At 41.6% G+C, this 25,793-nt stretch overlaps 1 protein-coding gene across 2 annotated transcripts in view; it reads left to right on the top strand.

Moving 5' to 3' along the window:
• The first annotated feature begins 10,250 nt into the window (after nucleotides 1-10,250).
• Nucleotides 10,251-25,793, top strand: part of METAP1 (methionyl aminopeptidase 1) — a 29,184-nt gene continuing 13,641 nt past the window's right edge. Inside the window, exons 1-5 of one of the 2 annotated variants that reach the window (XM_049814909.1) lie at nucleotides 10,251-10,422; nucleotides 20,809-20,860; nucleotides 23,238-23,350; nucleotides 24,684-24,744; nucleotides 25,576-25,667. In XM_049814909.1, coding sequence (XP_049670866.1) covers nucleotides 10,309-10,422; nucleotides 20,809-20,860; nucleotides 23,238-23,350; nucleotides 24,684-24,744; nucleotides 25,576-25,667 — 432 coding nt within the window. In that variant the 5' untranslated portion in view covers nucleotides 10,251-10,308. The remainder of the gene's footprint in view (nucleotides 10,423-20,808; nucleotides 20,861-23,237; nucleotides 23,351-24,683; nucleotides 24,745-25,575; nucleotides 25,668-25,793) is intronic. The other variant, XM_049814910.1, reaches the window with a different exon arrangement.

The raw sequence follows: 25,793 nt of genomic DNA, 5'->3' as shown, positions 1-25,793 counted from the left end.
TGAAAGGATGCAGGCGTGCTACCCTCAGCCACCATGTCCAGCTTCCCAGGCCCATCAGTGGAGCTCGTTTGAGGTGCGTGGGAGAAGAGAAGGGAGAGGTGCTCTCCAGCCAAGCAAAGATTAGACAGGTTCGACGATGAAGGGTGCTGAAGCTTTGAATGTTATGAGGAAATTGCCAAGCCCCGGACACCTGGTCCAGTCACCTACATCAGGAACTTGGTCAAAGTGTGCTGCAGATCCCTCTTAGCTCACGGGCCCCAATTTCCCTCTTGCACCACGGGGAGCCAAAGAAGGTAATACTTGGCCAGAACTCTTCCCAGCACAGAAACGCAACGCAGTCAGGCTGGGCAGGCACAGGCATACAGCACTACCAGCCGAGCGCTTCGGTTGTTGGCAAATGAGGCACAGAAGTTCACAACTGTCAGCCATGTCTCTCTTGTCTGGCACAAAACAGACTGTACCCAATAATTCAGAGTCCAGAATTGTACTTAGCTCTAAGGACATGCCTGTACAAGGGCTGCACGGGCACTGCATCTCTTCAGGACAGCTCCAGACACTGTCAGCTCCCACCCTCCTGAGCACACGGGACACTGTATTCCTAAACCCGTCTGGCAGTTTAAGGCACTGTGAGGCTCACCTGGGCACACTGTACTCTAGCCAAATGTCTACCGCTTGGCAGGCCACAGAACATTTTGGGTTTTATCTGCTGTCATGCCTGCACACAAACTGCCACGCGCACGTGTCGTCTTCCCTTGGTTGGGATGCATCTGAAAATAGAGGGGCAGGCTTACATTCAGCATGTGCGTGTCAGTAACAATTCTAAAGCTAGTTTACTAAAAAGCTGTTTCTGGGAGATCAATCATGTCTGTCCCTATTTGCTCAGAAGACAGTATCTCAAAATACAGAATCCTGAGAGGTGGAGCCCTCTCAAAGAGAGGAAGAGACAAAGAAAGAAGGGCTATCATTTTAAAACCAAGAGGCCTTAACACTTGAGACTGCTGATGTTTTGCTCCGCTGTTTCAACTGACTCGGTCTCTTTCCACCGCCAGTTAGAATTATATTTCTGACCACAATAACTACGGGGGTTGCAGCAGTTATATTTTCCCCAGCCCTTGGCCTTCGATTAAATGAATTAGAAGTTATGAGAAATTTATTCCAGCCACTATGGGAGAAAACTATCGCTTTGCTGTGTGCAAATAGCAGGGTGCAGCCCTGCAGAAATCAAGCACAAAATGAGACTTAACCACAGCTGAAATTTTTTATGGTTCCACAGACGATTGGAAGGCTGTAAAGGATATCTGAACTGCCACAGCATTCCAAATTTACAAAAGAGGTCTAAAAATTAAATGGCGCTATTTTAAGAAGGTCTTCAAGCAGTATAGCAGAGCCCCTATTTTAGACTGCTATTCATGAGCAAAAATGACACCCAATCAGAGGAACAGTAGAAATACAGTAGTACAAGAGGGACAACTACTTTTGAGCTGTAAGTTGGTTCCACGAGAAAAGGCTGTAGCATTCCTGTGAGCCTCTGGAGAGGCATTTCATTTTGCTTCTGTCACAGAAAGTCTGGTAGGGGATCTGCACGCACCCATTCTCCTTTACCTGCTAAAAAGTTCGTTGGCAAGGAGGGTATTTTCAGGCTTTGAGAGCAGGTTCATTCCTGCACGTTCATGCAGTATCACTTCTTCAGGGTGACCTAGAAATGGAGGCACAGCATGAGGAACAGAGCGTTTGTAATTATAGAGGTTAAAATGCTTTCAGTTCCCCCTAGAAATCTACACTTGAAAGTTCTCTCCCTTGAAATCACTTTCCAGAGTCAGGACAATATTGCTCATCTCATGACAGAAAGGAAAGAAGAAGTTACATTCCTAACAACAGAGGAAGTTAAGGGAGGTGACAGAGGGATTGGATGCACCTTATTCAGCACTAAGTCTTAAGGTATCTGAGGAAGTTGTTGGGAAGAGGTGAGAGAAACAGCTATTTCAGGCAGAAATGTGTGACTGGAAATAAATATTCCAGATGCTTCAGACAGGTATGCATTCCCTTATCTGCTCCAAGCGGATGACTTACCCCTTGGAAACGCAACTAAGACTCCTCAGGGAATTCAGTACATTTGTAAGGCAGAATTTCCCTCTACAAAAGTCATGTTGACTCTTCCAAGTAGATCATATGTGTCCACTAGTTCTATTGCCACCATATTTTCTACTGATTTGCAAGGGAGAGCAAGCAGGCTTCCTGCCCCAGCCCATCAGGCACCCTGTCTTCCATGGAACTCTTTTTAAAAACTGACATCCCATTTACCATCCTGCAGACACCAGGTATTGGTACACTTTTAAGACTGTAGTTACACACACCAGTTAGCAATTTCCATTTGGTCCTAGTGGTTTCTTATGGTTCATTTTATTGGTTTCATCCATTCTCTCTTCAAAATCTCTTCCATTTCCAGGATATCCACTGGTGAACACTGGCTCGAATATTTTATGAACTTCTCTGCAACAGCCTTGTTTCCTTTGAGTACTCCTGTTGATACCATGGTTATCAATTAGTCCAGCAGACTTCTGGAAGGCTTCCTTTCCCTAAAGGTTGAAGAAAGATTTATTAGCCTTGATTCCTTTGGGGGCAGACCCAATCTAACTATTTTCTTACATTTAATCTGCAGGAATATGTGGGTGTTTTCTATTCTTTTTCATTTCAGTATTACTACTTTTTTTTTTAAGAAAGCTTCTTGTTTCTAGTAGCCTCCTTTAGCCTGTTGTTCACCTGTGCCGTCTCCCTTTTGCCCATTCTCAAGCCTTCCTTAATAATCCAAGTGCATATAGACTGTACGTTTCTAAAATGTGCCTCTTAAAATAGCTTCCTTACTGCCTCTACGAATTTAATTTAGCAGCACTTTTACAGTCACTTTTTAACAATCTCTCTTAATTTTTACATAGTTCCTCTTTTTGAAACTGAGGACAAATTTGCTGAGTGTTTTGGCTGCTGCTGATCCTGTATGTGATACCGCATCACAGTATGCTAAGGCGGTTGTCACAGAATGGCTCTTCAAATATGAGTTTTCAAACCAGATCCTGAATGCTACTCAGGGTGAAGTCAAAAGCTGTCTATCTTCTCGTGGGCCTTCTAACAAGCTGTTCCATGGAAGAGACACTGAGAATGTCTAAAAAGTCTGTCAGCCTCTGTGTTACATCTAGGTGTAACATTTGTACAATCTACATAGAAGGAACAGTCTCCTGTTCCTGCTCTATTTTCTGCCCTTGCTGATCAACTTGATCCTCCTCGGCATTTCACTATTAGTAAACCAGACCCAATATTGGGTTGGTTAATTCTGGAAGAAGTCAGTAATTATTTGTACTCCTCTAAAATCTCCCTGTTTAGGCTTGACATACTAACCCATGCAGATATTATCTGATTTCTAGTAAGTTTGTTACTTTGATTTAAAGAGCAGCTTTTCCAAAACCAAAACAGTTTTAAAGGGAGGTGAACTTCCTATCACTCTGAAATCTGACCAACGCTTGACGAAAACGTTGCCTGGCTCAATAACTCCTACAGGGGCTGGGGTACTGTAAGACTGTTCCTGGAACAATGTTTATAGAGGTACAAGTAAATCCACATTCACAGATACACTGTGCCAGCAGAAAAAGTACCGGGAAGGGCTTATGGTACTCAGGCAAATGGTTTTGCTTCAGGACTTCAGGATTTTTATAGGGCTCCAGACAGGGGATGGATATGTGAATGTTTTAATGAAAAGTATCTATTACTGGCAGTATCAGTACACAATCCTGAAGAGAGGCCATAGTCTCCAAGCCAACAGGGTGGTGCAAGGTATCGTATTTGTTGTTTCTTTACTACTACGAGAGAGAATAAAGCTGCCTTGTACTATATTTGTTTGGAGATCACTGAATGGCCATTGGTTATAATGAAAATGTATTGGAACAGTAAATTTTCTGATGTATTTTTTCTGTCACAGAATTAATTTTAGTGTTATGATTTGATTTTTATTTAACAAAGGCAGAGGGTTGAATAAAATAATGTTTTATCTGCCACCTGACGTTTCTAGAGGAAAATACAAAAAAAAATTTATTTAAGTTCTTAACCTTTTATAATACTGTCTTATAAAATAAATACTGAAAAAGTTTTCAAAATAAAAGAACAGGGATAAAACAGAAATTAAGAAAATACTTCTCCCTATTCTGTATAATGTTAAACCATGTTGTGATGGCAAAATAAGAACATAATTATTAAATTTGTACATTCAGAAACTACGTCAATACCTGCAGAAGCATTATTTTTTGTCCAGTGACATACTCTTCATTTTATTGATTTTATAAAATTTGGTTCCTAGTAATTGTTTACAGACTGTTTAATGTGACTACAGTAATTAATAAGCCTTCCTAATTATTTGCCTAGTATGCTGCCAGATGGATCTGATATTCCATTTTACTTGTTTGGCAACCACGCGCATTCTTTGACTGCCTGTTTTAATCCTGCCTTTAAGTCTCTTAACATAAATAAAGACAATCCATCCAGAATCCTTCTCTTCTGTGATCATTTTATCTTCAGCTGCTTCTGCGTTTAACTTTGTATTTTTATGCTCAGTTAACCAATTGTACACATCTACATTTTATAGCTTTGAATGTCATTTTACTGAGAGCTGTGAATGAGTGTTAACCACCAAATGACTCTGAATGTCATATGGCATTTGGCTATTTCATTTTTCTTATGCAATACAGGGATAACAGCATAAAGTCCCCTACAAAACAGGTATGCTTACTAACAATGTTTAACAAGACAGACAAATAAAGTACATCTGAGTTCAGAACATGACCTACCTTTTTACCACACAAATAGGAAGTTAAGCATGTGTTGTGATTTGGTACATGTTTTTCTTTGATTTGTTGCGTTACAGAGGCACAAAGCCTCTAAAGATGACATCAGAAATTATCCAACAACTTATAATAGCAATGAGAGGATTATGAGCTACTGTAATCTTTTCTTCCAGTCATTGACACACATAAACAAGATCCTCGGAAGTGATGTGGCTGCTTTGCAAGTGATACCACCTTCAGACTAAAAGGAAAATCAAGATAGACGACAAAGAGGTATCATAGATAAGTCCAGAAAAATCACACCTTTTGAAGTTATACCAGAAAAAAAGAAGGGTCTGAAGTAAAGAAACGTTGAATATCTTTTCTTCAGTAACCCTCCCACACTTTAGGGCTCTATCAGTTTTCAGTGTGAATTTAAGTGATTGTTAGGAACATCTGTTTCATTCTGCAAAGTGTGGCATCAAAGTCAGAAGTGTGCAAGTATGAGCTCTAATTGATCTGCACACCTGTATCTCACTGATTTCAGTGGAAATGGAGCAGATCACTCACATCTGGGATATAACACTGTTAGAATCACTGTGTTTTATGTGATTAAAAATCTGATCATCTTAGTTCGATTTTGAAACCTGAAAATAAAAAGAATTTTTAATGCCTCATAGTATTGTCCATGATATCTAAAGTAGAAATAAAATACTGTTACTATTTTACTACTATTAAGTCTACTTTTTTTATGGCCTTGACTTTGATGACAAAAAATGGGTGAAATCCCTGTTGGTATCAGTAACATTCCCATTGAATTCAGTGGGCCAGAACTTTACTCCATGACTTTTACTGTGTTTCCATAGCAAAGAATAAAAATTTTTATCACCGCAAGACACATTCATGGATTCTTTCAAATATTACAAGTGGTGGAGTTTCTCTCTTCCAAGCTTGCAACCTATTGGTTAAATAGGAATGCTTTTTTATAAAATACCCTGTTGTTTAAAAAGATACAGCTTGTTTTCCTTTGTTCTTGTCCCATGATAAACCACCAGTTTCATATGCATATATTGGAAAATGCTCAGATTCTTGGATACTGGAAGAGCGTTCTTGAATTCAGAGGGAACCATTCTTATATCACAGCAGAAATTTTGATCCACTGTATTAATACATATGCTGCGAGAGGCAGTGAGGCTTGAACAAGCAAAACAATACAAAAGAATGTGCAGGATCTTCCTTTTCACCACAACTAGAGTATGCACGCTTGGAATTAGCTTTGAGTAAGCCTGCTCTAGTCTGAACTGTGTCTGTAGTGGGCCCTTCAGTAGTTTAGTTTTTATCTCCACCAGTGGAAGGAACAAGAGTGATGCAGGGGCTTACAATATATTGCAACCTCTTTTGACTTAGAGAATTAGACCGACTTTGAAATCCCACATCATTTTTCTTTGAAGAGGAAAAATGGAGAGAGGTATTTCTTTAACGCAACTCTGTTCATCTACAAAGGATGCTTATAAAGTCTCTTTTTCCTCTGGCCATAGTAACACTATTTTGCTTTGACCACAGGTTTGTTTTTTCTTCTGGGTACTGCTTCCTACAAGGGCTCTCTTTCACTCTTATTTTTTAAGATCATGCTACGTTGGGTTTTTTTTGTGGCCATTTTTGAGACATTTGTCTTTGTGCGCATTTGCGATGGCTTTGCAGTTTCTCTTTTCTACATGCACATACAGACACACACAACCTACATAACTGTTGCGTTTGGTATGAGAATCTCAGTAAGTGCTTGTACCATCTGGCCAAGCCATTATAGTGCACATTTGCATGTGGTCTAGCTCCTGGGTGGTATTTTTGCATTGTTTCAGTTATCGCTAAACAAAGAGGCATTTAATTGTGTCTTCAATGAGCCTGAACACAAGACAGCTACTATACCCAAGAGCTTTACTGGGAAAGCGCAACTGTTCAACCCCCACCACTGCAACACACTGAAGCAAAGTGAGGAGGGGGAACATGAGCTAAGGCACTCTCTTAATTAAGTAATGTCATATTCAGTGGCCATTTTCTTCCTAACCAGCAGCTGTCTTAGCTGCCAGCTGCTCTAGCATTTTTGCAGCAGCTATCTGACCCATGAGACATTGCTGACCTCTCCTTCTGCCCTTGTTTGCTAACCTCACACACTCCCAGCCTTGCATCACTTTGGAGAAGTTGGGAGGACAGCAGGAATACAGCATTGCCATAAATCAAGGATCATGAATGGGCTATAAAATTTCTGCCTCATGTGCCTCTGTGAGTGTTTGTCTGTGACAGAGGGGGACAGGCAGCTAGAAAGTGACATGAAAAGCCTGACAGAGACAAAAGAGCTCTACTCGGGGAAGGTCACAGCAAAGGTCAGTGAACTTCCCTGGTGAGAATGAGTGTGCCACCAGATAATGGGAAATGGCAGTGGACGGACTTCCAGGAGGCGTGAAGCGGTTCACTTACCAAATCAGAAAATCAAGGCCAAACTGGAAAAAAAAAAAAAAGCACTGAAATACCACAGAATCCGCATAATTTTTACTATGAGGATGATAATATAGGGCTGTTTAAAAACCATCATGACAACCATAAAAATGTTAGGTCAAATCTTTCAGAGTTAGTTATTCTAGGCTGGTCCGCAAATGCAGTCTGTGTTCTTTCCAAACAGTAAGGAGGACAAGTGAGCAAGTTTGTTAATTCCTCAGTTAGGGGGCTCGCTGTTCTTTAAATTACATATATTCTTAATTTTCTTAATTAATATATGCATCCTGAGCTTCTCCAAGTAAGCAGGAAACAGCATGCTTTTATTTTGCGCTACAGAAATGCAGCAAATAAAACTGAGTAACAGAAGGAACCCTATCTACTAGTTAGAATGGGAGTCCCCTTTTTTTTCCGACCTGCATCATTGTCAACCACTACAAAATGAGCACAAACATATACAGACATTGTCCCAATAAGGATACTGAAAGACACAACTAGGAATAAACTGTAAAGTTATACTCAGACATGAAATTAAACGTGAATTAAATACTCATAAAATTCAGTAAAGTATCCTAAATTATTCACGATGATTATACTGAAATCTCACGAAAAAGCACATGATGACATTTGAGCAAAAGATGCTGGATTAGATCAACCAGTATGCTTCAGGTTTTTTATACCATGTCAGTGACACCCAAGTACTTGTAAACCTTGCTTAACCAGGTAAATGAGGTCTACAGCTCCTCAGGTTTCTTTAAATGGCACAAAGCAGCAACTAAAGTGTATGAAGGTATCTGTCCTGCGTTGCTTGACAGCTTGATTTGCTGGTTACTTGGAAAAGGAACACTTGATTTTTCATGGGCTGTACATGGCACAATACTTGCTAGCGACATGGATCGTTTAAGAGTGAGTCTGCCCATTCAGTAACATTTCACTTTAAGAAGGTTAAACCAATCCTTTAATCATGATTTGGACTTGGAATACGTAAAATCACAGTCTGTGAATGTGTTCTTTAAAGATATTTCATGATGTTTGTTGGCAATTGATTGCCTGTTTTCAGAATTTGGGCTTAAATGCTGTCACAGCATGAGCTGCATGAATCAATATGTAACTATTTTGACTCATTGAAGAAAATAATAGTTGTAAGCGTTGCGTTTTACAAGCATCCTGCCTGGAAATGTTTCCTAATTCACAGTATTCTCTTTCTACGAACAATAGGCAGATACAATTATTATCAATACCAGAGAAATTAAGGTGAGAACTGTCAGAAAGGCAGGTGTCCACCTGCAATTACACTTCAGTAATAGCACGGCATCAAATTCCTTCAGTTGTTTGACCATGCTAGTGAAAGTGTTTATCAGACGACAAACCAGGATCAGATACTTTGCTATCTGTCGCCCTGGTCCCCTAATCAGCTGGGCTACTTAGCCACTTTTTACCAATTACATTGTCGTAAGATAGCAAGTATGTTCATATGAATACACTTATTCTGACAAAAGAACAGGATGTACGCTTCTCTGTTCTGGAGTCAGTAAGTGGAAATTTTCACTTAACCTCTAAGCCTAGGAGATACATATATATATAAATATTTTTTATTAAAGATGGGGCAAGAAGACCACACGGAATAGAACACAATTAGAGAAAATACTGAGATTATAGTCTGGATTTTGAATCGCACTTTCCGGGGAGTTATCTGGATGCCAGGAACTGAGGAGAATATTTTGAGTACTAAGATCAGAATAAGGATTGGTGTATTTTCATTGAAGTCAGTGACATCGAAGCAGGAAGAGAGAATCCGATCCTGCAAAGTTTTGACTGAAATCATAGGCTGTGCCTGCCAGCTAGCGGGAAGACAACAGAGATTTAAACCGGGAGTGGGATCCCAGCACTAATGGCTGGATCTAGCAAATACGTGCTCTGAAGTCTTTTGCAGCTGTTCTCCTGCTCAGTAGGCATCTCTCTCTCTCCACGTTTTTTTTAAAAAGCGACCTCCTCTTGACTTGTGAGCCAGTAAAAAGTGTCTTGCAGCGATATTGAGTTAGAGATGTCTTAGTACATGTTGGTAATAGCTTTGGCATCAATACTCAGAGAACATAAGCACAATTAGCTTTATAGGCACAGGCAGTACCTTTTTCGAGATCAACCCATGTAAATGGGAGAAACGTAGCGTACGTATTACTCACGCTTACTTTTGTGACAGATCATCGGTATCTAATCTTTCTCTTTCCAAGAAAAACAATTAGCATCCTTCCTGTGAGAATGCCAGCCTGACTCCGCAGCCTGTTTTTCTAATTTTAGTTACTGCCTTACCAAATATTGAACTTGCGATGGTTGTCGTCCCCCACCACCACCCGCTTCCACGCGAGAGCTACCAGCAGAGCGAAAAGACCGATTACAAACCACGCAGGCAGCCCGCCAGACCCACCGCTGCCCTCCATGATACAGAAGATGTGCTCGGAAGATCTGAGGTACAGCCTCCCTGGTGAGGGGGGAAATAAAAAAAGGGGGGGGGGGGGGGGGAACCAGGCGGGAAGACCGCGCCGAGCCGGGGCAACGCGACCACAAAACACCAAAACCCCACCTCTCGAACACCTTTTTACCAATTAAACGGTTGGTAGAAGCGGCCTGCCAAGCGGCTCGAAGCCGGGAAGGTGAGGAAGCATTCAAGGAACCATGGCGTTCTTCCCCTTACCTCCCTCTCAGCGGGCCCGCCGGGCGGGTTAGCCTTGTCGGCGGCGTCTACCAGCTCTCCTCACCGCTTTCTCCGGGAACTTACGGTTTCTCCCAGGGCACCTGCGGGGCCCGCCGTCGTTCGGCCGGCGTCTGCGCCGAGAGAAGGGCGGAGCGGGGAGAGTGAGGGGAGGGGAGGAGCGGCGCGGAGCGGCCCTGAGGGGCCGCTCCGCGCCGCTCCTCCCCTCCCCTCACTCTCCCCGCCCGCCTCAGCCGGCGGCACCTCCGGGCGGCGGCTCCTCCCCCGCCGCTCGCCGCGCCGCGCCTGTGGCAGCCCGGCAGCATGGCGGCGGTGGAGACCCGCGTCTGCGAGACGGCCGGCTGCAGTAGCGAGGCCAAGCTGCAGTGCCCGACCTGCCTCAAGCTGGGCATCCAGGGGTCCTACTTTTGTTCTCAGGTGAGGCGTCCCCGTCGTCGTCGTCCCCCGCTCCCGGCGGCCCGGCTTCCCTCCCTTTCCCCCACCCCGCGCCCCTGCGAGTCCGCCCGTCCCCACACGCTGCGGGCCGGGTTTTGGTTTTTTTTTTATTTTTTTTTTTTTTTTTTTTTTAATTTTTCTCTCGCCGGCTGCCGTCCTCCGGGGGAGAGCTCTCCTTTCTCAGAGGGGAAATATGGGGAGGGACGGGCGGTAATGAGATTTCCAGTCAGTAAATGGGACCCGCTGTGCGAGCGCGGGGCCGGGCTCCCGGCGTGAGGCGAGGCGGAGGAGCCAGCTCCCCTCGCCTGCCCCCGGCCGCCCGGGCCCGGCCCTTCGAGCCCGGCTTTCCCTCCCTGCCTGCCAGCTCCCTGCGAGCTTCGAGGAGGAGGAGGAGGAGGGGGCCCGGCGTTTGTCCCCGCAGAAAGTTCCCCCACACGGGGGTGTGTGTGTGGGGAGTTGGAGCCTGGGGGGGGTGCCGGGCCGGCGGTCACGGGTGGGGCGGGAGCCGCTCTGCTCCTCGTGGCTGGGGGTAATGCGGGATATCCTTGCTAAGGAGCAGCCGTAGCCGTCGTGAGAGGGTGCACGGGTTTGTTTGGTTTTTTTTTTTTCCCTCTCCCTGAAGGTTTAGGTGGCCCGTGCCACCACCCCCACCCCCACCCCCCCCCCCCCCCCCCAAAATAAGGGCTTAGTGGGACAAAATGAGACGTGCTCATCAAATTCCAGCGTGTGCATTTCTGTGTCTGCATCAGCTCTGGCTCTGGAGTTGCTTGGCTTTGATAAACACCGGGAGACTTGTTGCTCTGAAAACAGATTTTCTGTTTCCTTGAACTAAATTAAAAAAAAAAAAAAAAAAAAAAAAAGCAGCGCTTTTTGGGAAAATGATTTGGTGCTCTACTTTTTTTTTTTTTTAAATATCTTTGGATATTTTACTTTAAAAGTACCAAACCAGGGAGATTCAGGTTAGGCCAGTTGTCATACAACTCCTGTTAAACATATTCTGTAGGCCTCAGCTATCCTCACTTATTACCGCAGTGGAAATATAGCTTGGTCCTTAATTTAAATAGAAAGGACTCTCTGATAGCCGTTGAGTGGGGTTTGGTTTTTTTGTTTTTTAATAACTTTAAAATGCACAGTAAAATACATAGCCTAATCCTTCAAACTTTTTGCATGTGTAATTTCTGTCAACATCAGTGAGGAAGTAGGTGTTTAATTCGGAGATTAATGATCAACTTCATTGTCAGAATTATAATTCAGGGTAAAATCACTGAAGTTTTGTTGATAAGCTGAAAAAAATCATTCGGTCACATCAGCTAGATTAACTTACTAATTGGACAATTTTTTTTTTCTGAGTCAGGATGTAAACCGATAGTTACAGTTTACATAGGATAATGGGAAGACTTCCCACGTGCATGTAACGCTCCCACTGCACAGTTTCTGGTACCATCCCCTGAAGTCTCTGGTGCCAGGTGCTGGGAGTCAATGCTAAATTAGATCGATTGCACCTCAAAATTGTTCTGACCATTCTGTATCTCTGGTTCCCACGTGGTGCTTGTAGTTGGTTTGTAGGATTTGCTCTGCATTTTGCTAGCTGTTTTGATGTGTCTGATGTAAATCTAATCATAAATGCATCTTCAGCATATACAAATATTAGTTGGTGATGACAAAACCATTTGTTAACAGACCAAACAAGCCGATGTGAGGAGTTTTAGTAACATCTTCACTCCTCTCTGTCCCATCCCCAACTCAGCTGATTTTATATAGGATGCAGAGGTTCTTGTTATCTATGTATTAGGTTTAATTCTTTTGAAATATCTGCTACTGCTGTAAGGTAAAAGGGGAATTACCCAAAATATTTATTCGCTTGTTAAAATAGGCTGCTGGATAACTGACTACATGCTTGTAAAGCTGTCCTGCCTAGAAAATAAAATAGTGAACTGGGAATCCCAGTCATCTTACTACTGAGTGACCTTGGGTGTGTTGTTCCTCCTCGTTGTCCTGATCAGTAAAGTCGGTAAGCGTAGTTATTCCGCATATGAAAGATGCTTTGAAGGTTTTGGGGCAACACATGTTACAGAAGAGAGAAGGAAGGTAATGGCAGCCTGGTTTCAGGATGTGCGAAAAATGTCACACACTGAGAGAAGAGCCCCTGTGTTCAGCCTGCAGCAAGGACCTTCAGCCCCCTTAGTACCTTCTGTGGGACCCAGCATGGGGCTGCCCTGAGGTTCCAGCTCTCCCCGTCATCTGGTGTGTGCAATGGAGGAGACTGACTGCGGTTCTCCGCCGGTGTCTTGCGAGCACTGTCAGGACGGTAGGTGAGGTGTTGCTGACAACCTGACTGTCTGTTCAAGTAAGCACGTGACAGGCAAAGGAATTTTAAAGGCCAGGAAATTTTCTCTGAACTTCCGGCAAGTTTCAGCTGACAGTACTGGACTGGTTAACATTTGGGAAACTTTTCCAAAGTTCTCTCTTCGGTGGTTTTCTTTCCATTGTGGTATTGGATGCATAAATAACTGTTAGATAAGCTAGTGAGTGGACCTAGGATGTTATTCCACCTCACAGCGCAGCCTGCGTTACAGCTGGCGTGGTCCTATTCCCTCCTTCCAAGGATGCGCGTTTCTACCCTTTCCATTAAGCTGGCCCAGATTCCTTGGTGAGCCACTTCTGGGGTTTTTTAGGGTTTTCTTTTAATGAAGGAAAAGCAGTTGGATTAAATTTTTTGCTGGTTTAGCTCCTCAAAGCTGGGCACTGCAGGATCATAAAACACCAGTGCTTCAGGAGCATGCTGCCAAAGAGCAGGCTTGCCCGTTGTGGCCCGGTTTGGCATCACCGTAAAGTCAACCCATCCTTATTGAATGCAATGGTGTTAGCTACAGGTATGCAGACACTTACTCTGGGCTGAGTGGAGGATGGGAGTGACAAGCTACCTGGCATCTCTTTCAGGGGTAAGAGCATCTGTATGGACATGCACGCTAGGTTAATTAATGTGCTTGGAAGCCTACGATGACTCGTTCATACAGCCAAAACTTAGAGCTAAAACCAAGTTTGTAGGAGTTTATTTTCTCCAAGGCTAAGAATAAACAATAGAAAAGTGTGAACTACTGTAGAAAGGTAATTGGTACAAAGCAATGTGTTTGGATTATAAATAGTAACATATAGTTTGCTAAGAAAAAATAATTCGGGAGGTATAGGACTGAGAATCTTGGTGTAGTGAGGGGATTAATTAAACATTATTTTTCATCACTGCACAGAGAGAATTAAAGTGAACTTTTCAAGTAGATTGTATCAAGACAGTGATTTCCCCAGCGGATTTATCATTTGTGCTTCTCCTTTCCTTGAGAAAGGGCATTATTCCGGTCATTTATTTTTTTCCCCCCTTTCTGCATCAAAAAATATGCCTCAACAACATGCCCTGAAAATGCTTATTCTGAAGTAATACGACATCCTCTGAAATTCCTTTGAGCCAACCTTGTTTCATCTCTGGGTGTTGTGCACCTTGGAAACTGGGTACAGCTGTTGAATAACAGCTGTGCTTGTGGGTCGTGGGTGGAAAGGGGGCCAAGGCAGCCAAGTTCTGGCCTAGCGGAGAGGTTCTGAACTGGTAGTGGAGATGGGGTAAAGATGGCTTTTAGCAGTGAGGGAGCTCTGAGGTGGTGTGTTGAACCCCAGCATTATTTTTTTTCTTTCACTCCAAGGTGTAACGAGAGGGACTATTCTGCTGAGGGATTCTGCCTGCTGTTAACCTTTAACAATATCTTCATTTAGGCTAGTAAATCAGGTGCTGTCACTGCCAGCTACCTTCTTTCACTGTCTTGCTTTCTCTTTTGTAGAGATTTACTATGCATGTTTTATCATCTTACAGTGCGATACAGTAATTCAGTTGATCTTCTGAATGTGGAAATAACACAGATGCCCAGCATTGCAACTCAAGCATGTTGTTCCTCTTACTAAGATGAATTTGCTATTGTGAAACCTGCCTTTATAGATACACACATCACTTGTGTGTAAATGATATGTAGTATACATAAACAGTTTGTGTTTAAATACGCAAACAATTTACATTTTTTCTATGCCTTCTACAAGCTGCTGAATGATAAACAGAAAGTAGTAACTGTTTTTGAGATCTCTCTCTTTTATATGAGCCTTCTAATTGTAAATTGATCTCTTATTAATAATTTTCTGTTGCTTTCATGAAAACTTCCTCTCATACTATTTATATCTGTGTAAGTGTCTCAGACGAAACAGAGTAGTCTGAGGTTTTCTGTGATGTGGACTGGATGCTGGTGTGGGGGCATTTCTTCAGCCAAATTCAGAAATATTTATTTATAGCCATATACTGGAAACATTCTCTTATTATAAAGTCAGTGGCCTGTGCTGCATCTTTTTTCTCCAAAAGGTGGAGGCCACAGATTGCTATCAGAATAGTAGTCCTAACTTATTAAAGGAGAATGGTTGTCCCTTCCTGCTTTGTGTGCCCATGTGTTGTCAGTCCCGAAGAGGCCCAGGTATATCAAGAGATCTGGTTATAGAGTCAAAAATGAGGACTGTGGCATGCTGAAGCTGCCGCACGTGAGCAATGGTTGGACATGTGTTTTAGGTGTTTGAAGGGAAACTATTTCTCTGAATTGTACAGAGGCAGCAGCATCTCTCTCACAATGGTGGATACCCACCAACAGGGCTCTTTCCATTTGAGGTGGGGTATGACTTGTTGAATTCCAGTGATGGGAAAGAAATGCTGCTCTCTTTTCTCGGTGGGTTTGTATACTGATTTACTGCTTTCTGGGGGGCAGATTTTCACTGATACTCAGACCTGGGCCCTTGACAGCTTTGGATACGGAAGGTCACAGAAATTTGTGAAAAAGAAGAGGACAATGTTGTCCCATCCTCCACTTTGCTGTTTCGTTTCACCTTCAGTGCATTGGGGGCGGGGAGCAGGGAGCAGTGGACCTGGATGAAACTATTTTTTGTCCTCTCTCGTTTCAGACCATAGGACGCAAGTGCCATATTTCATTCTTGGTTCACTGTTCTTTGCTGTGCCTAAAATAGGCTAGAACCTGCTGCTTGGATCCAACTGCAATACGTACAGGTTTCTTTTGGTATAAATGGCACTCTGCACATACTGCCTTCTAGAAGATCTTTCGACAGATTCCCTTCACCAGGAAGCTGGCATTTTTAATTGCCTGTAAATCACCATAAATACCCGTGTCTGTGGTAAATGCCTGGTTATTGTTGAGGCACAAATGCTGAGCCCTCATAACTTTCTGAAAGTAAAACTTCAGGCTCCTATAGGCAGGCTTTCCGAGCCTGGTCTGAGGATGGTCCAGTTTGAATTTCTCTGGTCTGTTGTTCCTTTGCTACACTCAAAAATCACTTGTATATGTCTGTAAACCTGAAAAGTTGCAAAATGCAGTCCCTTCCTCAAAGGAAGGGCTCTGTCATGTGGGGGACTCGGGAGTCTGGGCAAAAATCAGGCTTTAGAGGAAGGAGAAAGCTAACATTGCTGATATCCAAAGGCAGCACCTACAAGCAGCACCTTGATTTGAATCTGAAAATGCATATTCAGCTCTTCTGAAAAACTGACTAGTCATGTATGCTGCTTAGGCTAGTTTGGGAATTTTGTACTCAGTTTTTCAAGCCAGAGGCTGTCTCTGTGTGCTTGTACCATGGCTAGAAGAATAGGGTTCAGCATGCTAAAAAGAGGCAACTGTTTTATTGTAACATCAAATGCATTAATAACTGTATTCCTCAACATACTTGTACTTACGGTTAATCTGATATTTTTCTTAAGCTAAATGCTGTACTCAGGCTTTTTTTGTCTCCTGTTTTGCATACCTTCAAGGTAGTTTTGCTTAAAAATAAGAACTCATTTTTAACCAAACTACATGATCTCAGATTAAGACAATTTTACATTCCAAAGGACATGTTTAAATTCTATTAAAAAAATTTGCTCAGAGTGTTTTTAAATACAGTGTACTGCTTGGCGCTGTTTCCTAGATGCTTGCCTATTACAATTGAGGGTATAATGACATGCAAAGAGACAGCCAGTCTGTCCCCACAGTCTCGATTCCAGCTGTCTTTTTTTTTTTAATGCTGTAGAATAGGTATTTTTGGAAATTCATCATAGTAGCTCTAAATAATGAGCAGAGTGGATAGAGAGGCGTAGTTTTGTGGAAGTTGGACATGAATTGGAGTTTTCAGTAACTGTACAGTGGAGCAGTTTTTGCATACCTGCTGATAGGTGTATTTACAGTGTCACATGCCAGGTTGTATAAAGCAGCAACACCTGAAGGTGAAGGGGAGCCTGAAGAAGAGTGTCAGCCTTAAGGCTGGAACTCACTGGTGGAGAGTTGGCAGGGCTAACTTTAAATGAGCTGCTACCCAGCAAAGGCAGTTCAGAAACACAGTCAATGAGTATGCTTTGAATTTGGTGTTGTGGTGCCTGCATAGCTTCCTGTACTTGGGTAGCTCATTTAAATCTAGTTTGGTTATGTCTGTGCTATACAAAGGTTGGCAGTGTAGTTATATCCTAATCTTGGTTGGCTTAGCACCCTTTTCTCCTCTGGAATTTGTAGTTGGCTGTGCTTTTCTACCTCTTAATCAGGTTGCATGGATACATGAACCGAAAGAATAAGAAGCTCCCTGTTATTACTGTAAAGATGACAATAAACATGGGGGGAGGAGGGGGGGAGCGGAATCCTTGCTAAGTAGCTCACTAACTGTTCTAAAGGGTTTGGTTTGGTTTTGTTCTTTCGATGGCTGATTTTAAAAAAAAGCCTAAGGTATTTGGTAGTGACCATTGCATTCATAGTGAAAATGCACTCTACTGTAAACCAAATTCTGCTATGCTGCATGATTCTGTCAATATTTCAACCCGTAAATAGATGTTGGACCAAGTCCTTAAGGTAAATATAATTTACAGAAATAACATGGCTTCCACAAGGTGATCCAAGAGGGATCTTTCTAGATTGTAATGCTGATTGTGCATTTGGTTACCTTTTGGTAAATGCACAGGTTCTGGTGAACACTGGGTTGAACTTGTCTCTAAACACAGAATCAGTGCGATTGGCTTAAGAATGGCTTGAAGCCAGAAATGTTGTTAAAGGTTTAAATGTTGACAGGCTCTGTTTAAAAATCACAATTGTATTTTTCTTGCTGATAGAACAGTTGTACCTAAGATTGCTCTAAACAAATTGAGGATTACCCCTCCACTCCCTGCCTTTTTTTTGTCATACATTTGACCTCTCTTCTCATACAGTCCTCTTCAGCGTTTCCAAGTCTGTCTTGATTGCTATATAAAAAACCGCATGCAATAAAAAGAAAAATGCTTTGGGTGAGAAGGGTGGGGATATTAATATCAGACATAGTAATGGATAATGTAGTGTTTGAAACGAAATCCAGGAAATCTTCCAAGAAACTTGAAGCCAAATTCATATTATTCCTGTGTACTTTCCCCCTGAAGCTAATTAATGTTTTCAAGTATAGCCATGCAAATTCATGTGTTCCTTTTTTAACTGTATCAGAAAAAAAATTCTTTAATTTCTTAATTTTAATATTAAAAATCACCCTGGATACCTTTTTTTTTCTGGATTTTGTTAATTTAATAATTGAAAATTTTCTATCCTGATCTGTATATGGCATAGGAACATGGAAGAATCAGTAGAGGCAGGAATGATAATAGGAAGATTGAAGTAAATGGCTCAGCAGAGAAGGCTCAGCGAAAAGCAGAATTTTCTCCAGAAAATTCTCCAGAAAGTGGCCCAGATGGAGAGAAAGAGTGGCTTTCTTCCATGGCTTGTCAGGAAGTCTGCTGTATAGAAGGTGAGGGTGTTTGCAATATGCAGTGGTACATTGGAAGTGCTTTGTCACCAGAGCTATGATTCTCCAACCTGTGAGATGACAGCTGCCATATTTTTATCTGGAATTGCCAAGGCAGAGCTCTGCAGGCATGTGCAATGTAGTGCTTGTGCAGTAAGTTGTTGAATATAAATAGTTTGTGTGTACCCGGTAAGTCCGGTGCTTACAGGAAGCATATGACTGATCCTACACAAAATACATGGATTGTAGGTGGATGTGCAGCATATCCTTTGAGTGCCTTCCAAAAGTGTCAGACCAAGACAGAGATATTCATTGATTGTATGCTGCATGTGTAATAATCTGTGCTTACAAAATGCTTTGGATTTGCTGTGTGTACTTGTTGCGGTTGATTGATGTGCTTATAGTGCAGGTGTGTGGGATGTCCTGGTGTGCAGTGGCTTGTTTGGAGCTATGCTGTAGTAGTTCTGATGGAGCTGCTGTTCCTCTGGAGACAGAGGGCAAGTAAAATCTGGGAAACATAATTGGGAAAACTCAGACATATGGCAGCCTTATGCAGGATCCTCTTAGGTTGTTTACAGCTGCAGGAAATAAAAAGCCAAAATGGAGCCTGTCAGGTTATGATACCGCCAGCAGTGAGGTGTTTGCCTGGTGTTTTCTGGCTGTGGGCTGGCAAAGAGGAAAGACTGTTAGTGTTGTGGAAAGGAATGGCATTGGAGAATACACCCCAAAATTTCACGGGGAAGGAGACAATCAACTACAGCAGTAATTACCACAGCTGATGTATGTCTTCATTCCTCGAATGCTCCTTTATATCCCAAGAAGGGGATTCTAGATTTGCAGACTGGGTAGCTGCTCTAAGTCCTTAGTTGTGTAATCCTCCTTCTTCTGCTTCAGAACAGAGGTCTGGTGTTTAAAAGGGGATTAAAACCACACTGGTGCTTCTAGTGTCCTTGAAATAAGGGTTTTAGCTTTTTTATTTTTTCTTAAAATAGGCCTCAGTTAAAACCTGCTCCTTTTCTCCCAGCTCTCCGACAGAAAACAGATAATGGTGCAGCGGGTTATACAAGTGTGACAGTAAAACCTTCTGCTGTTTGTTCAAAAAGATGTTCTCTCTGGTAATCTAAAGTGTTGGTTTCAAAGCTTCTTGTTGTCCAGACCATTATGTAGCACCACGGCATGGCAAGTGCCAGTCCGGAGAATATGGCCACTTCAAGGATATGGTGTAGGAGAAGACAACAAACAACTGGTTTTGGTAGTGAGGGAAATGGCACACACCAGGCTCTCTTTGAACGTAGGCATACTTGTGCACTACTTTAGTGTGGTTTTTGTGGATACAATTTGATAACTACTGGTTGTAAGACTAACGAGAAAATGGGGAGAAGGTGGCTCTACAGGAGCAGACAGTTAGGACTGTTCAATTGCAACCATGAAGCAGGGCTAGAATGTTATACACCGGGCTTAGTTTACAGATCTGTTGTCTTGGACTGGTTGAGTGTTGTATACATTAGGTTGAATCAGTTATTGGCTCTGGATGGTAGTTTAACAATGATGATTCAGCATTAGCATTGTCTTTCCTTATAAAGGAAAACAGTTTGCTTCCTGCCTCTTTCTTCAGAAATTCAGCTGTTATTGTAAATGATTGGAATTAGCTGTTTCCTAATGGTTGTTTTGAGTGCACATAGACATTGAGTTAGACTTTCTGCTACAAAACCAAGTAATTTCCTAATTAGCACCTTAAAGGATCACCTTTAATGCTGCCTTCTGCAGCTTTTCTACTTCAATCTCTCAATTTTTCATGTCTCTCCTTCATTTTAGTCTTTCTTTATTCTTCTCCAGCTGCCAGCCATTTCCATCTGCCCCTTTGCTGATTCATTGTTCGTCGCATGAACTGCTCTATTTGTGCTTGGGGAGAGGAGAAAAAGACAAACTCCTTCACAGTCACGCTTTTCTTGACTTCCATTTCAACTTTTCATTTCACTTTTTTAATTTCCTATTTCCATTCAGTAGCCCTCACTTCCTCCCCTCCCCCCCCCTTTAGTCTATTTAATTTGTTCCCCTGTGATCGTGCTGATTGGCCTCTGTTGCTTTCCAATGCCGGGGAAGGAGGCGAAGGACGCAGTTAGTAGGAGGAGATGGCTTCTTGTAGGAGCCAAGGGAGGACATCCTGCCTGCTGCAGTGCTGTAAGATCTGGTGTGGAGATAGGCTCTGTGTTTCGGCCAACCTGGAGCAACCATGGTGTTTAGTTACTCATTAAAATGATAAGGGGACAATACTTAGTATATAGGATTAGATCAGTGTATTTCACTGTGATGGGTGCGTCTGTTCAGCTATGCTTTCTGTCTATTCTGGCTCATAAGCTGTTGAATGTAGTATTTTCTATTGTTAAGACTAGCAGTTACAGTAGCATTTACTGCATGTTGCTACAAGGGTTAATAAAATCAGTCTTCAAGTTTTCTTTTAAAATACAGTTGCTTCTCTGTTTTGTGGGGACGGCATGTTTGTCCAGGATAATGCTACTTAAAACATACATATATATATATTGTTTGCAATTCTAGGAATGCTTTAAGGGAAGCTGGGCCACTCACAAGTTACTACACAAGAAAGCAAGTAAGTACATTTTTTTTATATCCATTTTAACATTGTTTTGAATTTGTTTTGTCCTGTGCAGCCAGCTCTACATGGCCCTGCTTCAGCAGGGGGTTGGACCAGATGACCTCCAGAGGTCCCTTCCAACCTTAGCTATTCTGTGATTCTGTGTTTAAGAATGGTATGGATTTTTCCAAGATATCTGGCACTGGTTTCTGCATATCTGAAATTTTGTCCAGTTCCTGGTAATCTAAAGATCTATGTAAAATTTCAGAGACAGTGGTGCGGAAATCTCTGTTTCTGTTCCCTTTTCTGTTTGTATGAAGTATTTCTTGAGCTACATTGCCAGGTATATGAACAGAGAAAGGGGGATGCTGAAGTAAAGGGCAAGGAGAATAATAAACCATTATTAAAAGGCATTGCCAGGCTTGTTCCATCCTAGGATTTTGATGTCTAATGTAGTAAAAGGCAGTAAATTGGGAAAGGTTCTTGTGAAGTCTTTGTGATTAGGCACTTGCTGGAATGCAAGGGAGCCAGTCAGAGTGCAGCTGTTCTGTACGTTTGGGGTGTACCCCTTTGGGAAAAAAAAAGGAATACTTTTGTGCCCTGATGCAGCCACTGATAGGAGGATTTTGCTGAGTTTAGTCAAAGGTAGTAAGAGTATCTGTATGTCTTAGTTACAGCTGGTAGCTCTGGTGCAGAAATACCAGTAGACTGGTAGATTCTCCCTTACCTGAGTAGTAAAAATAATCCATGAGTTTAAAACCAAATGAAAAGAGAGAGCAGGACCCAGTTCTGCCCTCCCTTGCCTCCTCCTCTCTATCCCCCTGCCTATCTTCATCAAGTCCTGCTTGAAAGGGAGGTGGGATTAAAAAGTAAGTGGCATGGCAGAGATCCAAAACGTCAAGTAATTTACCTCCTCCTTTTCTAAGACCCAGTAAAATTCCTTTTTCCATGATAAACATTGCATGGTTAATAGTTTGGGGTAGCACAGGCAATTACAAATGTTTTCCTTCTTTCTGCCTTCCCAGTGTAGGGGTCTCATAGTTCACACTTAACATTCTGTATCCTATTACTTTGTACCTGCGCAGATACACAACTGTCTTTGTTAGTAGTTCTAGTAATCCTCTGGTGCAGTCTTCTAATGCTCTTGTTTATTTGACAGCAAATTTTTTTTATGATTCCACTAAATCCGTGATCTTGTTGGCTTCCTGGATAACTGCTGAGCCCAAGCTGAGCTGGCTTGGATCTGATAGCCCTCAAGAACTCAATGCAACAAACTGCTGAAGCATGTCAAGGGAATCCAAAATATCGCTTTGTTAAAACTTTGGATTTTTAAAGTATTATTTCTCAGTGGTTCACCTAAACTGAATGTCATGTGAGCAGATGGCTTAGATGTCAGCCACAGAGGTTCTGAGGAGCTCACATTGGGGCTTCCTATGGCAGATCTTTTGCCATCGCTTCATTCTTGTGAGATATAAAAAGAGAAAACAAACTTATCAGGCTGCGAGTTAAAGATTAATGCTACTGTGCTCTTTCTTAACCCTTACCTCTTCTTTCTGAGTAAATATTTTTCCTTTTGATAGTGCTCACAATCTACTTGCTTCATTCCTTTATGTAAATGCCTTCAATCTGCCCTGTTAGGACTGTGTTATTTGTGAATGGAGTCAGTCACTGGACCTCATCAGACATGTATTTCACAAGGTTGAGAGAGCTGGGAACTTCCAGCAGATTGGGACCATCTTGTAAGGTGCATGCACTGCCCGTCCTGAAATGCAGAAGCGGCAGCACCTGCACACTCTCCATCACATCTGGAGGGGTAGCAGGCTCCATATATTGAAACTAAAAGTTGGATACCCTCCTTCCCACCCCAGGTCATTTCTGTCACTGAATGCTAAGAGAAATCACAGAAAAGGAATATTCATCTACAGTGCAAGACTGTTAATTGAAGGGATAATGAGTGTTTCTGTAGAAATATGCTTTTTCACAAGAATTAAAACAAGCACAGAACTATGTTTCAGAACTACAAATGAAGAGCAACTTAAATGATTACTACACTTCATTTGTGCATTCAGTACTTCTGTCCTGACATTCCCCAGTTTAATGTAGAATAAAGACAGAGTTGGCAGGATGTGAATTTTGAATGTGGAAAACTTAAGGGCAATACAAGATGATAACTGCTAAGGGCAATACAAGATGATAACTGCTAAGGGCAATACAAGATGATAACCGCTACTTACACTTTCATATACCAGTATCTAAAATGCCAGAAAGAGTCAAATCTAGACTTATGTACCTCTAAGTCACTTTCTGGACCCCACAGTTCTTATTCTTAGTAGGACTGATTTTGCTGCTGCAATTTCTTTTTCTTTTTCTTTTTTTTTTTGGTCTTTTTCAGAAGATGAAAAAGCTAAGCGTGAAGTTTCCTCTTGGAACCTGGAGGGTGACATTAACACAAATCCCTGGTCTGGTTATCGATACACTGGTAAACTCAGGCCACACTATCCACTGGTAAGCAATAGGTGCCACTCTGTACTCCAGCGCTGCTACATTCTGTAGCAACTAATGGCCCAGTCCTGACCTGATTACCTCCCACGTTTTAGCTGAGAGAGGAAAGCTTCTTCAACAATCGGAACCTGATGGCAAGGACATGTATGACTGTGTCCTTATTGTGGTTCATTTTGATTTAACTTGATCTATTTAAAATTAAGGAAGTGCCTGTGAGGTAACACGCATCAGTAACAGGCTTAAGCTCGTACCTTTTTGGCTGTACATTTTGACATTTATTCTGCAAAAAGCTGCTGCTAGTTCAGATGATGTCTTCTCCTAGCTGTTTACTGTTCTCATCAACAATGGAGCAGTCTGTTTCAGGAAAATTCAGGTAAATTAATTTAGAATTTAAATAAATGGGTTTATATTATTTTATGTAAATGGTTTGAAATAACCTGGTGAGTAAGCTGGTGAACAGCTCTGCTGAAGGAACAGTGGTTATAGTAATCTCCAGTATTGGAATGGTGAAGAGTAACTGAGGTCAATAACATATTCAGCTGTGAAAGGTGGGTTTAGAAGACGACCTCAGTATAGCTGTATTTTGAAATTGGTACAAGTTTGTACATGTAATAAGCCAAAGTTTTTACAGGAATAATGGCACTTTATTTACATGTGTCTTTTCTAATTGGCCTCTGCTAGAAATGCTGCCCCTGTGGCATCCTCTCTATAGTCTTCTCCATCTGTTACAGGCTCATCGGAGAACAGATTAGCAGAGCCTGAGCCCATGTGTGTTTGTTAGTGTCATTGGAGAAAGGGTGTTTTGGATATGTCACTGGCCAAGTAATTTGGTAGTGTTATTGCTGAACATTTGCTTTTTTGTCTTCTGACTGCTGTAGGATTGATGCAAATGAAACTATAATAAAAAGTGCTAATGACTAGGGTGATGATTAGAAATAACAATCTTGCTAATAATCGCTAATAACCAGAGAGAGGAAGGTTGTATTTGGAACCAGTGCATTTGCAGTCTGGAACGTAGCAGAATGAACACTACAATGTAACAGGGATAATACATTATAAAACCAATTTCGTTTACTTGACACATAAAAGTTTCATTTTTACAAAGCTGTGAAGTTGGCTATTAGATGTTGTATAATATGAAAACAATAAAGAGTAACAGGAGAATCTTTGAGAAAGGAAAACTGGAACTGTTCTGGAGTGTTTGCATACTTCACAACTTTTTTGAAGTGGAATTAGCTGTATTTCACTGTATTTAATTTTGCTGCATGAGTGTCTGTTTTTGTGACTATAGTAAGTACTCTTGTAACCTAACCAGCTTTGACTATGATTTATTTAGACGCCAACAAGACCCGTGCCAAGTTATATTCAGAGACCGGATTATGCTGATCACCCACTAGGTAATTTGAAACAAATCACAATTATGGAGTGTTAGGTTTGCTTTCTATTTTTCTTTTAATTGAAAAAGCCTTTAAAGCATGAAAGAGATACTGGGGAAGGGAACCTCTTCTTTTATCTGTTCTTCTCACTCACCCCCACATTATCATACTGATTTTTCAGAAATAATGGTTGCAAGTATTTTTTGGAAGTCCAAAGTTTGTAATACGATAGCTTTCAAAGGTGCTCAGGGAAGAAAAGATTTTTTAAATCTTCAGTCATTCCTTAGTTATTCTTTACAGAATGTAAATATTTAAACAACACAAATACTGTCTTCTAGGGGGTCATTCAACTATAAAACTGAGCTTCCACAGAATTTGATAGGATGTTTTCATCAGCTAATTATTGCAGTAGTATAACTAGAGATATTCACAAACTTATATAATCCTTTATGGCTCTTTTAGAATATTATTTATTACCTCAAAAGCAGCTAAAAAAAAAGAACAAAAAAAAGACTTTTCTATGAATAAAATAATTTCCCTGTAAACCTGATTTTTTAAGGCTGTGTTTTGACTAACTGGACATGATGATTTTATGCAGTAAGTGAACGGCCATCCTGAGCACATGTGGGCATTATGATTTTGTGGAAGGCTTATGAATTCAAATTAATCTGGATAATGACGATAATTCTATGACTTGGTGGTTGGTTACTTTCGTCTCTGGTGAGAAAGTACATACTTTTATTGCCATTGGTAAGCTAAGTAAGTTACTTGATTGAACATGTGTAGCAATCACTCCTCTGTATAACGGTTTTTTTCTTTCTTTTTTTTCTCCTCCCCCTTTTTTCTTTTCAGGAATGTCTGAATCAGAACAGGCTTTAAAAGGAACCTCTCAAATAAAAATACTCTCATCTGAGGATATAGACGGGATGCGAGTAGTGTGTAGGGTAAGGGCATTTTGGTTTTTGTTACAAAGTGCCTTGATTCTTGAAAAATCTATAGTGATTTACCAGTTTGTGACAGCACATTTGAGAGTACAAACTTTCAAACCACTTTTGAGCACTGAAAAATAG

The sequence above is a fragment of the Accipiter gentilis genome, chromosome 12, assembly GCF_929443795.1.
Source record: "Accipiter gentilis chromosome 12, bAccGen1.1, whole genome shotgun sequence".
Classification (NCBI taxonomy): domain Eukaryota; kingdom Metazoa; phylum Chordata; class Aves; order Accipitriformes; family Accipitridae; genus Astur; species Astur gentilis.
This window is presented reverse-complemented; position numbering and strand designations above follow the sequence as displayed.